General features: G+C 35.9%; 1 protein-coding gene across 6 annotated transcripts in view; it reads right to left on the bottom strand.

Moving 5' to 3' along the window:
* Positions 1-2655: 2655 nt before the first annotated feature.
* The window catches only part of LOC123192166 (exportin-7-like), a 29855-nt gene continuing 16422 nt past the window's right edge, over positions 2656-16088 (bottom strand). For all 6 annotated transcript variants that reach the window (XM_044604618.1, XM_044604616.1, XM_044604615.1 and 3 more), the window contains 6 exons: positions 10785-10915; positions 6610-6756; positions 6313-6441; positions 4801-4899; positions 3765-3803; positions 2656-3295 (listed from right to left, as the gene is read on the bottom strand). In XM_044604618.1, the coding sequence (XP_044460553.1) occupies positions 3158-3295; positions 3765-3803; positions 4801-4899; positions 6313-6441; positions 6610-6756; positions 10785-10915 (683 nt within the window). In that variant the 3' untranslated portion in view covers positions 2656-3157. The remainder of the gene's footprint in view (positions 3296-3764; positions 3804-4800; positions 4900-6312; positions 6442-6609; positions 6757-10784; positions 10916-16088) is intronic.

The following is a 16088-nucleotide window of genomic DNA, read 5'->3' as shown; positions in this document are numbered from 1 at the left end:
TTATCGACTTCTTGGAATTCCTTGCCCCTTTATATAGTTTCAACTTGAGAACCTCAACCTTGATAAGGTTGACTTTGAGGGCATGGTAACAAGGGAGATTCCTAACCTCTCCTACTCAAAATTCAATCTCATGACTTCTTTCTGCAAGGCCATAATCTCTTGTAAAAGAGCATTATGTAAACAAATATAGAATATTTGATTTTCTTATGTTAAAAGAGACAGGACTTGACAACGCATTAAGCACACCTTACCTTCTCTTGTAGCTCATCTTGGTTGTTCTCAACTAATTCCTTAAACTGGTCAATCTTATCAGCCATTTCATGTTCCACCCTCATAAGTCTTGCATTCATGTCAACTAATGTTCTCTGAACTTATCTTTGTGTTATCTTTCATCCTTTAGAGTCTTTTACTCTTATTTCCTTCCTTGAGTCTCTAGAATGTTGATCAAATTGTGGCTTGTTTCTTGCCTTTAATTGTGGGCTGGATACTAAAAATCAATTGTTATACCTAGACTATGTGAGAAGTGTTGGGATAGCCTACTACATTTCATGAAGATTGGAGGGTCGTAACAAGCACCCATATATATTTTCCTATTTAATAAATCGGCCAAAAGACATATTCCCACCCAAGGTTTAGTGCAAATACAAATTCCCACATGCAAGGTTTTAAAAGCTTAAATACTCACCCATCATTCAACTTCTGTTAAAATTTTTTGTTAAGAGTAAAGATATAACCGTTATTTTATCAATAATATTAAAAAATATATAATTTTATCTTATTTTCCTTAGGTTTTAAAAACTGACATTTCACCCTAACCTCAAATTTAAAATGTGACTTTTTCCCTCACATCTCTAGGGTTTTTTCTTCCCTCTCCAACTATCATTGCCTTCGTCGAGGGAGACATAGATTCGTCAACAATGAGAGAAGACAAATTCTCTCTCTATCGACGAAGATGAATCGTCTTTATCTCTTCCTCGACAGAGATGTCTTCGTCTCTTCATCAATGAAGACAAAGACACATTTTTTATCTCCATCGACCACATCTACCAAGAAGGGAGATGATCCAACTTCTGGAAAATAATAGAGATGGTGATTGTTGTTAGAAAGAAAAAAAACCCTAGAAATGTGGGGGGAGGAGAGGAAGTAAGGAAGTCATTTTTCAAAGTTATGGTTAAAGTGAAATATCAATTTTCAAAATCTATGAGAGAAAATGAGAAAATTATATATTTTTTAATATTATTGCTAAAATAACGATTTTACCTTTAATTATAATAAAAAATTCTAACAAAAGTTAGATGACGAATAAATATTTAAGTTTTTGAAAACCAGTAGGTAGGAGTTTGTATTTGTACTAAACATTAGGTAAGAATAAGTCTTTTGGCTTAATACATCTGAACTTTTTTTTTTTAGCCTAATAGAATAGAAGATTTCCTAACGTCCCAGCCACTAGGGGCATACTATCTAATTCCCAACAGGCACCAAATCTACCAACAAATCCCCAAATTCACTAGTTGTCAGATTATCAATAGAGATAATAATTTTAATTCGAATTTAACGCCTCTAACTTTAATGGGAAGGAGATTCTATAATAAAAATTGATGAAATGACCGAAACAGAAAATATCCATGCAATCGAGAATGGGTTGGGAATGAGAATACATGTGTTCCCTCCCCTCCTCTCCCCTCCCCTCTCCACCGTTTTATATTAACATATTTATTTAAAATACTAACATATCTTTATAGTTTTAAATTTTTTATATTATTCAAATTTATTTATATTTTTATTGTATATGTTAAATTAGTCAATACAATTACTTGTAACATGTGAAATAAATTGATTTTAATTTTAATTAATTTTATTATTTAATATGTTTATACTATGTTTAAAAAGTATGAGAATGAGATCTTTTTTCCTCGCAAATTTAGAGTTGGGAAAGAAAATTTTTCCCATAGGTAAAAGATGGGGAAAGAATTTTTTCCTATGAAAAAAGAATAATGAATCTTTATCATCTCCATAACAACGGCAGAGAATACAATATTTGGTCCCACTGCCCTCCTTAATTGCCAATTTTTCAGTATGATTTAAAACCAATACTATTAGTTCCTTGCACCACTCTTAGAAAATCATACAAGTTATATGTAACTCGACTTCAAACAAGTACAGAGAGATATGCATATATTGGATCTAGTCCACCCATGATGGGTTGACCTATTCCATTAAGGTTAAAAGACAAAATTAATCTCATATATGAAAATAACCTTTTTACCCTTGACAGTTATTGAAATTAACTGTCACTCCCCCTTTTTAATATAAATAAGCATAACTTCTATTGGTATATTACTTTTACGCTTAAAAACTCACAGAACTCTCTCCTTCAATACACTTCATCTGGATGAAATTTTTACAGAAAACAAATCAAGTAAAATGTGTTATAATTCTGACAGTAGTGCATTGCATAACCAATCATTACCAAAGTACTAAATTTCTAAACCGGATATGTATTTTCTATGATCCTGGATTTGTGTTATTTCTGCTTATAGCATATTTAAGATTCCAAATATTCAAACCATTTAAGCCATTAGAAGAGCTCACTGAGTCTCTATTTTTTTCTCGTGTGCTTAGAAAACTAAATTGGGAGAAAGCCCCCAAAAACAATTAAGTAAAATTTTCCCTTTTCTTCTTTCTTTCCTTCTATTATCGACAAATACAAAGAATATGTTGAGGTTAATGTACAGATGATCTGAAACTTACATCTTTGTTTAACAAAAGAATTTTCACTACCACCACCAAAATATGCCAAACCAACCAATCACTACTACATTCTGCAAAACCTTCCGAGCCTTCGAGATGGCACGCCACCTATGTGTTCTAACATTTAGTACTTTGCCCCTACAAGAATTATTTACAACACCACCACAAAGATAATTAATTCATACAGGATCATCTCAGCTTCCCACTTCGGACCTGCCAACTTAAACTAGCCCATCTGCTTCTCAAGTCAGACAACAAAACTAACACATCGTTACCCATGGCCAAAGGATCCATGTTTACAAGAAGTATTCAGATATGAATCTCAAGCTTCAACAGGATGAACTTCATCACCACATCTAACTCATTCCAGAAAATTACTAGTAGATACTGCACACAGAGATCGGTGTTATTTTACACGAAATTCATGCCTAAATACAGTCAGATTCTGAGTGAATTTGTCCCTATTCTTTGAATCCAAGCTTCGAGTAACGTCTGCCATTAGTTTATCAAAACAAACTGAGAGTCTTTGATGTTGATCCACAGGCTGCAAAATATGATGCAAATAAGTCAAAAGAAGGATGACATAATCAAAGGATAACACTAAATTCCCTCCCTTGGCAATCGCAATTTCAAGCCATAGACAGGTATTTTTCTACTTATAAATTGCAATTTGTCAATTAATTCACGTGGATTTCTACTTACAAGACCCATCAACATTGGATAGCAAAATCTCTTCCAAAAAGAGAAAATACGATAAAGTATCAGTTGGGTGTTCACACTTTATATTTGCCTCCTTAACACCCAAGCGCCCATTCCCAAATACCCAACATGATGGGCCTCACAATGTTAAAATCTTGACTGTTGCTTCCTTATGCTTGTGACATCTTAACATTGTGAGGTATCATAAAAACACCCAACCATCAGGGCATTAACTAAACAGTATGAATGTATTAAAATGAAGGGGGGAAAAAAAACTAATTTTACCGACTTAAAATTATCATTGTTGAACTTACCTGCGAAGCCAAAATTTGAGCTTTTAAATCTGCGAATATCTGCAGATGAAATTTAGATTTTCTCAGTCAAATATAAGTATAAAAGTGGAGATTGCATCAGCAGTTAAATTCACATTATGATTATATATCAAGGTCAAGAGTCTTGTGCTTTAAATATTTACCCTAAAGAGGTCACAAACTCCTAATTGTCTGACTATTTTCAAATAATTAAATGGAACCTTGATAAATATTGACAGGAAAGAGTTACAGGTTCAGTTGCTTTTCTTGTGCAAATTCAACACACACTTGATCCCAAAACCATTAAGAAAAAGAATGCAAAATGTACTAACTCCAAAAATTAAACAAAAATAATAAATCAAAAACATCATTGAAGCACTCATATCACATGCTCATTCTGACACATCCAAATTGCCTTATATAGTATATTCCTAGAGTGATATTCCTCTCTTTGAAAAAGCCTAAACCTAACAAAAATGACTAAAGAAAAGCTAACACAGAATAATTCTTCATGAATTCCAAGTATAGATTTTTGCATTAACCATACACCCTAACCAGTTCATCTCAACCCTTTGATAGGAAAACAAGACTTATAACAAAAGTGAAACATAAAACATTCATTTATTGATGACTGGTCAAAAGAATGCAATAACAAAAATAATATACATTGACTAACAGTAACACAAGAAGTATAGGAAATTGTCCTACTTATTCTATTCTGAATAATACCAATCATAAATTAATTTATTTTACTTTGTTATCATTACAAAAAGTCATCATCAGTCACATATGATGATAAACTTTAAATTTTACAAACAAGGATGTAATGTCAGATACATGTGAAAACATAAGAGTATTAATCCCATTTGTTATTAGTCTGAATAAAACACGACTAATAAAGAACACATGTTGGTAAATAGGCAAATGGGCTTTTGAACATAATAGAAGAAAGCAAATCGAATAAGCAAATAGAAATATAGATTCTTGTGCTAAAGAAATGTGATGAGTCAAACGTGTGGTTAGCAAGTACAAACATCACCTGCTCACTAATAAGAATTAAGCTCAACATAGGTCTGCTAAGACTCCACTGGTTGCCACAGTCTTCAAATAAAACAATCTCAAATAAGGTCTTCAGTATCTGCCAATAAATGAAGGAATTAACTAACTCAAATATTCTGTAGGAAGCACAAGCAGAATAGTATAAAATAAAATGTGGCATTGGAAATTATATACAATGCACAATGATTGCCATGTCAGTTGTCAAGTCAAAGAACTATTTTGGCATCTTCTAAGATGCCCATCCTCATCCCTAGTATGGCATCTCTCATTTGGAAGCTAAGCCAGTTGAATAAGCAGGATGGTAGAAACCTGTTAGCCAACTGACTACTCACATTAGTGTGGATCTAATGAACTGGCTCTAGGGATTCACTGGTTATTGTCCTTTAATCCAATATCATTCCTTTGGACAGAAATACATTTGATCCATATTGACATCTCTCAGATGATGAATGGAAAAATTTATCAGATATTGAACTATTGGTTTCAACACGTCTTTCTATGAGTCAACAATTCAAAATGCTTTTCTTCTGTACACTTTGGTAAAAGAGGGCCAAGTGTGTGAGCAAGAAAATTCTAGAAGGAGAAGTTCTTGTCCACCAAGTGGAGCAGAGTGTGACCACCAACAACTGGGGTTCTCTAACACTTTTCCTATTCCCTTACAATAGGTCATTTCAAATAGAAACATTAGAAAAGGCCATTATCAGAAAATAAGGAAGAAATTATAACCACATCAAGAAAAGAAATTCATATGATTCACATCAACAAAACAAAGAAAGAACAATATATCGTACAGATTCAGAACTGAATGTAAATTTCAGAGGTTTTATATATGTTTAATTCAGGTATTTGGGCACATGTAGCTAACTGAATGAAATTGAATCACCTTTAAATCAACAATCATTTAACCTTAGAAGTAACAAGTAGGAGAATGAAATTATAGTGCCTACCAAATAAAACTATCTGTACCATCAACACATAAGTTTCACCAAAGCAGAAAGGCCCAGTGGAAACAATACTTTTTCACAAAGTTCTGTAGGATTAAACAAAATATATATACATATGATGATTATATTATATATAAAGGAAAAAAGGACTTTCTTATTATTTTTCTGTTTGAATACCTTTAAATAGTCATAAATGTACAACTAATTCAAGAAGCAAATGATTTATACACATTGCTAGACTTACTAATTTCCAGGATCAATGAATGCAAATGAAACAAAACATATGATACAATAACATGATCCACCAGTCAAATTTATTTGTTCAAGGTAGATCCCATGAAGCAGAATCTTTAACAGTTATAACTGAAGCAAAGACCATTTAAAATCAAAAGCAGAAAGCAAAAGGAACCAGAGTGCCAGTCTCAACAAGCACAAAATAACAGCACGAAAGCAGAACAGATGGTCTTCATTTAAAAACTGAAGACTAAATAATGGCTGCGAAAGGAAAAGAGAAAAGAAAAAAGAAGGCAAGTACAAACGATCCTCACCTCAGGAAACAAATTGGGGCATTCTGCAATGTGTCTTGCAAGATTGATTGCAGTAGGTAAAGTGGGAGCCTCCCCCATAGTTATGTTGTTGAAATAAAAAGCAGCCAAATTATCAACAGAAGAAGCACACTGACACAAGTAGTTAATAATAGGTCAATGAATGAAATCAGAAAATAAATTAGCAGATAACTAAATGTCACACTCAGATGAGATACAACCGAACTGAAGATTATATCAACAGGGAAGTAAAAACATTTTTATGAAAGCAATCTACATTATAGTTGGCTTAGTACACACCTGTGAAGATATATTTGTATCCAAACCTTTGAGGCCAGATTCAAGAGAACCAACGAGGTGCATAAAAGTGTTTGTATCCAAATTCAATATAAAAGTGATGTGGCTGTTGAATAAAACCTCCAAGAATGCAAAGTATGCTCTTGTTAACTGCAAAGTAGTAATTGTGTTAGTTTATACTCTGAAACAATTTATTTAACACATGGACCATTGAGACCAGTTAACCAACGATACACCTTCAAAGTAATACACATAGACCTAGACGAAATAACAACAGATTTTGGTATCTTTCAGGTATGGTTTAAGAATAATATAATTTACTTTTAACAGGCCATGTGCATGACACAATGCCTCTCTATGTGGCATGAACTGAATTAGTCTTAACATTAACCTAAGAATTAAATTTCAATCACACCAAAAGTAGAAATATAGTATCATAAGATTTAGTACACAGAAGATCCATATTGTTCATCTTTGTAGATGCAACCATGGGAAATTATTTACGAAGAGTATAACAATGCTAAAATATTGTATGGTTATTTTGATGCCATAACATCTTTTTCAAAATGGAAAGACCCCAGTACCATCTATCATGATCATTGTACTCTTTATTATAATGAAAGGGCTAAGAAGATTCCCTGCACAGATAATTTTAAATTCTAGAAGTTTCTCTACGCTTTTTACATGATTTTTGGAAATTTATTTCATTATATTTCAAAATTACTGTCCTTCTCTACCACGATTTCACTCCCACAAGGTATAAAAGAAAAATTACAGCAGTAAAGATATAACACTTACAATTTATTTGTACAGTTAACTTGAATAAAATTGAAAGCTGAAGCCCCAAATAAAAAAACTTGAATTTACATGCCAAGATTAAACTTTCATTGAGAATGCCATATGACAACACCCTTAACAAGCGCAGTGATAACTTTCTACAACAATCTGCAAAATCCTTAATAATATACATGCATGCATGATTTTTTTTGTCTTTTTTATTTTTTGTGTGTGGAAACAGAAGATAAATTTTATTGAAAAAATTACACCATAGTTAAAGTGACAGAGTTTCCTGAAAAGACTAGGGAAAGGGAAGAAAGAGAAACAGCCTTAACAGCTTGAAATTTGATAGAGCATCAGAGTCGAAAGTGTATAGGAGGAGATGTGGTCCCAACAATTGGCAAATTAGGCAGAAAAAGAACTTTAGTGACGAAGAGATTCTAATGATGGAGAATTGCCATGTGGACCCGTGGGATGAATGGAAGGGTAAAATTTGTTATGGGAAGGAATATAGGGGAAAGGAGGGAAGAAGAGAAGGCAGAGAATAAATAGAAGGGATTGGCAGCTGTCAGCTAATAGGGAAGTTCCAACTCCTCAAACTACTAGATTTCATTAACCAATGAGGATGGTATTGAGAATTGATACCCTCAGGGAAGTGTTTCTGTTTATATTCTAGACAGACAATTTTCTTCTTTGGGAGTTGCTTTTGTTACTGATTTTGTGTTGTGGATTGAAGTTGTGTGTGTGTGAGTTGTTCCATTGATTGTGTGTTAGTGGGAATTGGTTGTGCTGTGGAATTTGCTATAATCATAGGTCCAAGTGTTTATCAAAGTGGTATTAGAGCACCTACTGGGAATAATTCATACACGAATGGAAAACAAAGTTGAGGGTGTGGAGAGTGAAGTGTGTGAGGAGAAAAAATAATTCCATATGTCAATCAAGCTTTGACCCCTAGAGGAAAATCTTAGTCAATTTATGAAAAGGAATTGATGGCCATAGTGTTACTGTGAACAAATTGATCAAAGGAGCCTTCGATTCCTCATGGACCAACAAATTGTTGGGCCAAACTAATAAAAATCACTTATGAAATTATTGGGGTACAACTTTGAAATACAGTATTCACCCAAAAATAAAATAAAACTTTGAAATACAGTAATGCTTGGGGTGTGAAAATAAGGTTGCAAAAACCCTTTTTTGAAGGCTGGAGAGATCCTTGCAGGTGACGGCCCTTTCAATGGCAAGGATGCAGGTATGCAGGTTATTGTAGAATAGTTGTGGAAAAATAAGAAATTAAATTCAGTCTTGCAAGACTTATTACTTGACCTGAGCAGCCACCCTGGATATAAGTTGAAGAATGGCATCTTTAAGTAAAAGGGTAGGTTGGTATTACCTCGATTTTCCTCCCTACTTCCTAGACTCTTGCAAGAATTTCATACAGCACTCTTTGGGAGTCATTTGGGGTTCTATTGTACATACAGACAGGTAGCTTCAGTATAATTTTGGTAGAGGTTGATATAAAGGATTTTGTAACCAGTTGTGAGACCAATCAGCGCAACAAATATGAGGCTATGAGCACTGCTGAGTTACTTCAACCATAACCTATTCTGTCACAACTATGGGATGACATTTCTCTCGATTTTATTGGGGTTTGCCAAGAGCATTAGGGGTGGACACGGTGTTAGTGGTGATAGCCTGTTTCACAAACTATGGCCATTTATTTCCCCTTAAAAACCCTCACACAGCCAAGGAAGTAATTGAGTTATTCACTAGAAAGGTAGTACGATGCAACGGCTACCCACGTTCTATTCTATCCAACAGGGACAAGTTGTTTATAAATCAATTTTGGACTAAATTATTCAAGAATATGGGGACAACACTCAAGTTCAGCTTGGCCTACCACCCCCAAACAAATGGGCAAACAAAGGCGTTGAATCACAATCTAGAAACTTATTTATGGTGTTTTTACGGGGGAAAGCCGAGCAGTGACCTAAATGGCTGGCATGGGCAGAGTATTGAGGTACAAGACTTTTTAGGGTGGCATGTATGACATCGTTGCGAGCTTTGTACGGAAGAGATTCACCCACACTTCGTCAGCCCGTTGAGGAACCTTTTATTGTTGAAGAAGTGAATTCACACATTAAAGAACAAAATGTCATGACTGATGAACTTAAAACCAGTCTCACAAAAGCTCAAGTCAAGGTGTAAATATGCAAAATTGGAATGACCAGAGGTGGTTTTCCATGAAAGGGATAACGTATATTGAAGATTAAACCCTACCATTTTCATTCATTGGCAAAAAATCCCAATGAGAAATTAAGTCCCTGTTTCTATGACCCATTTACAGTCACAGTACGTATTAGTGAAGTAGCTTATTGTTTTGCCCTCCCACCAAAAGCGAGAAATACATCTGATATTCCATGTTTCAAAGCTTAAGTGAAAAGTTGGTCTAAATAATTTCTGTCAACCTCTCCCCGGCTGTCTTCCAGATGACATGGAACTAATGTTGCTATCTAAGTGTGGTGTGGATGAAAGGAGGAAAGTTGATGACAACTGAATGGTTGATCAAATAGCAAGGGTTACCAACATGTGCGAACACCTTGGAGCCTGCCCTTTTCTCCACCGTGAAGAACAAAGGTGATCTTTGGGGGTGGGGGTGGGGGGGGTGTGGGGTGGTGGTGGTGTGGTTTTGTGGGGGGTGTTGGGTGGCGGTGGGGTGGTTGGGGTGGGATGAGTAATGATTGAGCCTTGGAGTGGAAAGCGTATAAGAGGAGACATTGTCCCAGTGATAGGCATATTGGGCAGCAGAAGAATGTTAGTGACAGAGAGACTTTAATGATTGAGAATTGCCACGTGGACCTATGGGATGAATGAAAGGGTAAAATTAGTTGCAAGAAAGAAAGAAGAGAAGCCGTTCTTCCTGGTTACCTCGGCAGTTCCATGCCTTGTGATTTGGCTTCAGGAACCCAAGTTCAAGGGGGTATGACACCCTTAAAACACAGATGAAGAAAGAAGAGAAGGCAAAGAAGAAAATAAAAGAACCAGGTAGCTGTTAGCTGATATGGAGGTTCCAACTCCTCAAATTGTTGGATTTTATTAACTAATTAGGATGGTATTGAGAATTAATAGTCTTAGGGAAGTGTAATTGTTTATATTCTGGAAATACAATTTTCTCCCATGGGAGTTGCTTTCATTACTGGTTCTCTGTTGTGGATTTTAGTTATGTTTGTGTGAGTTGTTCCACTAATTGTGTGTGAGTGAGAATTGGTTGTGTTGTGGAAATTATTATTATCGGAAGTCCAGGTGTTCATCAAAACTTTAAACAAATTTAGAAGATAATCCATTTGAAACAATGGAATGTCTCTCCCAACTAGAAACCAAAAATTCATTAGTGATATGCATACCTTCCTGAAGGCCAATATATCAGCCAGAGGAATTGAAAGTGTCATCTTAAGGGCAATGTCAAGTGCATCAGAGAGAGCTCTATCACCGTAGAGTTCAAACACACCAAAGTTGACATAGTTTCCTGCAATAGCTGCAATTTGGTGGGCAAGCACGATAAAATCAGCTCCCAAAATACATTTATGTGAAAAGCTTCCCATTTAATGTAAAAATGCTAATATAGATATCATACTACCCCTAATTAACAAGAGACTGCAAACTAAAACCAATAGTACCATGCCAGATAACATCAAACTAGATATATCATGTCCAACCACACTCTAAATAATAGGTCTCCTTTTCTTGTTTTAATGCATTCAAATAGCAAAAGAATTCACAACCCTTTTCCAATCAAAGAGTATAAGAATGTCACCAGCGATGAATGAATGGATGAAAAGGCCAGGAAGGGAAAAGATGAATCCTAGGATCATTACCATACAGCTTCCAACTATCACAGAAAAAGTGGCTAAACCAGATAAATGAACAATTAAGAAGTAACTAATATCTTAATAAGTTTCAGATAAATGAACAATTAAGTAGCAGCTAATATCTTTATAAGTTTGTCGCAGTGCAGATCTCACCATAAGTGTTTAAGAGAGGGTATGGGTAATAACTTTTTAGTAAAAACTTAAGTTGTCAGTGATAGACACAATTTAATCTAAAAGGGTGGTGCAACGCCCAACACAAAACAATAGAGGTGCTCATAGTGCTAGCTATAGAGCATCAATGTGTGGCGACAATTCATCCTTAAGACACTAGTTTGATCTTCTCAAGGGCATCAGAGTAATAAGTGGCCTTCATAGGCTAAAAATTCCCGCTCCCCAAAAGAGCTTCAGACTTAAATTTGGCCTTGGTTTGGCACCACTGGATATGAAATTGTGCTAAGCAACCATCATAAAAGCTTAAGCTATTAGGGGGAGGCATGATTTGATCCTTTAAGGAAAGTACAAAGCCCTAAACCAAGTAGTACTTGGAAATAAGATACTTGCAAAGCTACAAAGATAAACACTTGCCAGTTTTTCGGTGAAGTCTTTGAGTAGCAAATGGTGATCCCAATAAGCCAATAATAAGAAAAGTGTTGAAGAAGATAGTTGACCAGATCTCATGTTTTTAGGAAAAGATATGACAGAAATTTACTTGCTATTTTAGTTCTTTCCATAATAGAATAGATTAGCATAAATTGTGTAATTAGCCTTTTATACACCTAGAAGTTAGGCATCTAGTTTTCTATTTAAACCAGATTGTAAAATGTAAACAGTGTGAATACAATTTTACTTTACATTTCTCCAAGTTAACATGGTATCAGAGCTAGGTTCTCAACTCTGAGATCTAGGCTGTTTTTTCTTTTATTTTTTGAGACCCCACAATGACAACCAACCTAGAAAACCAGTCAAATCAAACCGATCAACATACTGTCCGAATCTCCAATTTAAAACTTAATGGAGACAATTTTCATCGCTGGTCATTATCTGTCCGCTTGTATATTCGCGGAAGGGGAAAGATTGGGTATTTGACTGGTGAAAAGAAGGAACCAGGCAGGAAGGATGCAGAATATGCAACTTGGGAGGCAGAAAACTCAATGGTTATGGCGTGGCTTACCAACTCTATGGAGGAAGATATAAGCGCAACCTACTTAGGATATTCAACAGCCAAAGAGTTGTGGGATAACTTGACAGAAATGTACTCAGATCTGGGAAATCAATCTCAGATCTATGAGTTGCAACTGAAACTTGGAGAATTAAAGCAAGGAAATGAGACTGTGACAAAGTATTTCTCAGCAATGAAGAGGTTATGGCAGGAGCTGAATATTTTTAAAGACTATACTTGGAAGGATCCTTCTGATGCAGCTCATTATCAGAAGGAAGTGGATAATTCTAGAGTATATTCTTTTTTGGCAGGTTTGAATGTAGAGTTTGATGAAGTTAGGAGTCGCATTATAGGCAGACGTCCCTTATCTTCTCTAAATGAGGTGTTTGCAGAAGTTAGAAGGGAGGAGAGTAGACGGTCTGTTATGTTAGGGAAAAAGGAGCCAGTACCTGCTTCTATTGAAACTTCAGCCCTGGTTTCACAAGAAAATACGGCTCTTAAAGCTGCTGCTCGCAAACCAGAAGATAAGAAGAAAGTCTGGTGTGACTACTGTCACCGTCCTCGCCATACAAGAGAGACATGCTGGAAATTAAACGGCAAACCAGAAAATTGGAAGGCGAGGGAGAGGAGTTTCCCTAATGCAAATTCAGCAGAACAAGTGTCTCTCACAAAGGAACAGATAGATCAGCTCCTGAAACTAGTAAACCATTCATCAACTCCTAACTGCTCTCTTGTCCACACAGGTAATTTATCTACCAGTTTTTTGAGTCTCACCGATCACACACCTTGGATCATTGATTCAGGTGCTTCCGATCACATGACAAGCATGTCTTCTCTATTCCACACATACATTCCATGTCCTGGTAACAAAAAGGTCAGACTTGCTGATGGTAGCTTCACTCCTATAGCAGGGAAAGGATCTGTTAAAATCTCTAACGCTATCACCTTAGAATCTGTCTTGCATGTTCCTAATCTGTCTTGTAATTTACTGTCAGTCAGCAAGCTATCAAGAAACTCCAATTGTTTAGTCATTTTCTCACCTCAAAAATGTGTTTTTCAGGACAGGAACTTGGGGAAGGAGATTGGCAGTGCTAGAGAAGATGGTGGGCTCTATTATTTTGGAGGAAAAGATCAAGCAGTAGGGTTATCTTGTGATGTAAATTCTCTCTCAATTAGAGAGCAAATAATGACTTGGCATTATAGGTTAGGTCACCCTAGTTTTCCTTATTTAAAGCATTTATTTCCGGTTTTGTTCCAGAAATTAAAAAATCAGTACTTGCATTGTGATATATGTTCATTCTCTAAGAGTACCCGACAGTTATACAACTCAAAACCATATAGGGCTTCAAAACCTTTCTATTTGATTCATAGTGATGTTTGGGGGCCTTGTAACATCACTTCTTTATCTGGCAAAAGGTGGTTTGTGACTTTTATTGATGACCACACTAGACTATGTTGGGTGTATCTAATGAAACAAAAATCAGAAGTTCAACAATTGTTCAAAATATTTTATAATATGGTTGAAACACAATTTCAAACCAAAATTAGTATTCTAAGAACCGATAATGGTAAAGAATACTTCAATCAAATTTTAGGACAATTTTTACTTGAAAAAGGCATTCAACATCAATCTTCATGTGGTCATACACCTCAACAGAATGGGGTTGCAGAAAGAAAAAACAGACACCTTCTTGAGGTTAGTAGGGCCCTCATGCTAGCTATGAATGTTCCACATTATTTATGGGGAGATGCAGTTCTAACAGCTGCATATTTGATTAATAGAGTTCCCTCTAGAGTCCTAAATCATAGAACTCCCTTGAGTTGTTTAAAGGAATTCTTTCCAGACAATAGATTGCACTCAAATTTACCTCCCAAAGTTTTTGGTTGTACAGTGTTCGTGCATATTACAGATGTGGGTAGATCAAAACTTGCTCCTAAGGCTGAAAAATGTGTTTTCATAGGCTATGCAACTAACCAAAAAGGGTACAAAGTGTTTAATCCTAAAACTAAGAAAATACAGGTTAGTATGGATGTTGTATTTCTTGAACGACAACCATTTTTTGAAAATCATCTTCAGGGGGAGAAGTATAACAGGGTGTTTGAAGATGAAGCTGCATGGACTGGAACAGGTACTGGAAAAAGTTTCCAGGATCAGACCAGTACTGGTGCTAGCTCACCTGTGCCTTATCTTCCTCATCTCCCTAGTGTTTTGGATAAACCCATAGAAATAAACCCTACAGATCAGACAATTTCTCTGAGTCAAAATTTGCCAACTACAGGGGGAGATACAACATCACAGGTACTAAACGAGGACCCTACAACCGAGATACAGGTTTACACCAGAAGGAGACATCAAAATAATAGAGACCATCCTTCAACTCAAGGCCAAAGTCAATCAGCTAACCCCATGGAACCTGGTCTGGAGCTACACAACACAGGTAATCCCTCTATTACTATTGAACCAAATTTTTCCTCTCAAACTAATTCTGGTCCAACAGTTACAGAGTCAAATACAGAGCATAATACCAGAGTTTTTGACACAGATCTGGACATTCCAATTGCTATTAGGAAAGGTGTTAGATCATGTACTAATCATCCTATAGCCAAATACATGTCATACCACAAACTGTCTAGTGAACATAAAGCATTTACCTCAAAAATTTCTCATCTTTCTATTCCTAGAAACATACAAGAGGCGTTAGAGTGTCCTAAGTGGAAAGAGGCAGTCATGGAGGAAATGAATGCACTAGTGAAGAATAACACATGGGAAAGTGTTGTATTGCCCAGAGAAAAAAAGGCAGTGGGATGCAAGTGGGTATTCACTGTCAAATGTAAAGCTGACGGGTCCATAGAGAGATATAAAGCACGTTTGGTAGCTAAAGGATTTACACAAACACATGGTCTTGATTATCAAGAGACTTTTGCACCTGTGGCTAAGGTAAACTCAATTCGAATCCTATTTTCTTTAGCTGCAAATTTTGGATGGTCATTGCATCAACTAGATGTAAAAAATGCCTTCCTAAATGGTTATCTAGATGAAGAGGTTTTTATGGAACCACCACCAGGTTTTGAGCATTTAGTTGGCAGGGGGAGAGTATGTAAACTAATCAAGTCCATATATGGACTAAAACAATCACCAAGGGCTTGGTTTGAGAGATTTGGAGAAGTAGTAAGAAAACTAGGGTATAGACAAAGTCAGGGAGATCATACCCTATTTGTTAAACACTCTAGTGAGGGAAAACGAGCTGTCTTGATTGTGTATGTTGACGATATTATCCTAACAGGGGATGATGACAGTGAAATAGACAGACTTAAGAAGTTGCTGGCAAAGGAATTTGAAGTTAAAGACTTAGGAGAGGCGAAGTACTTCCTTGGCATGGAAATTACCAGATCAGAACATGGGATTTCAGTATGCCAAAGGAAATATGTACTGGATCTTTTGGGTGAAACAGGAATGCTTGGTTGTAGGGCTGCTGAAACTCCTATGGAACCTAATCTGAAAGTGGAAGCATCTACACCTGAGGAACTAGTTGATAAGGAGCAATATCAAAAGTTGGTAGGGAAACTCATATACCTAGCTCATACACGACCTGACATTACCTTTGCTGTTGGAGTGGTAAGTCAGTTCATGCATTCACCAGGTCAGAAACACCATGAGGCAGTAGTGAGAATTTTGAGAT

Source organism: Mangifera indica, chromosome 12, assembly GCF_011075055.1.
Source record: "Mangifera indica cultivar Alphonso chromosome 12, CATAS_Mindica_2.1, whole genome shotgun sequence".
In the NCBI taxonomy this organism is placed as follows: Eukaryota; Viridiplantae; Streptophyta; class Magnoliopsida; order Sapindales; family Anacardiaceae; genus Mangifera; species Mangifera indica.
The sequence above is the reverse complement of the archived record's forward strand: the minus strand, read 5'-3'. Positions and strand labels throughout refer to the sequence as shown.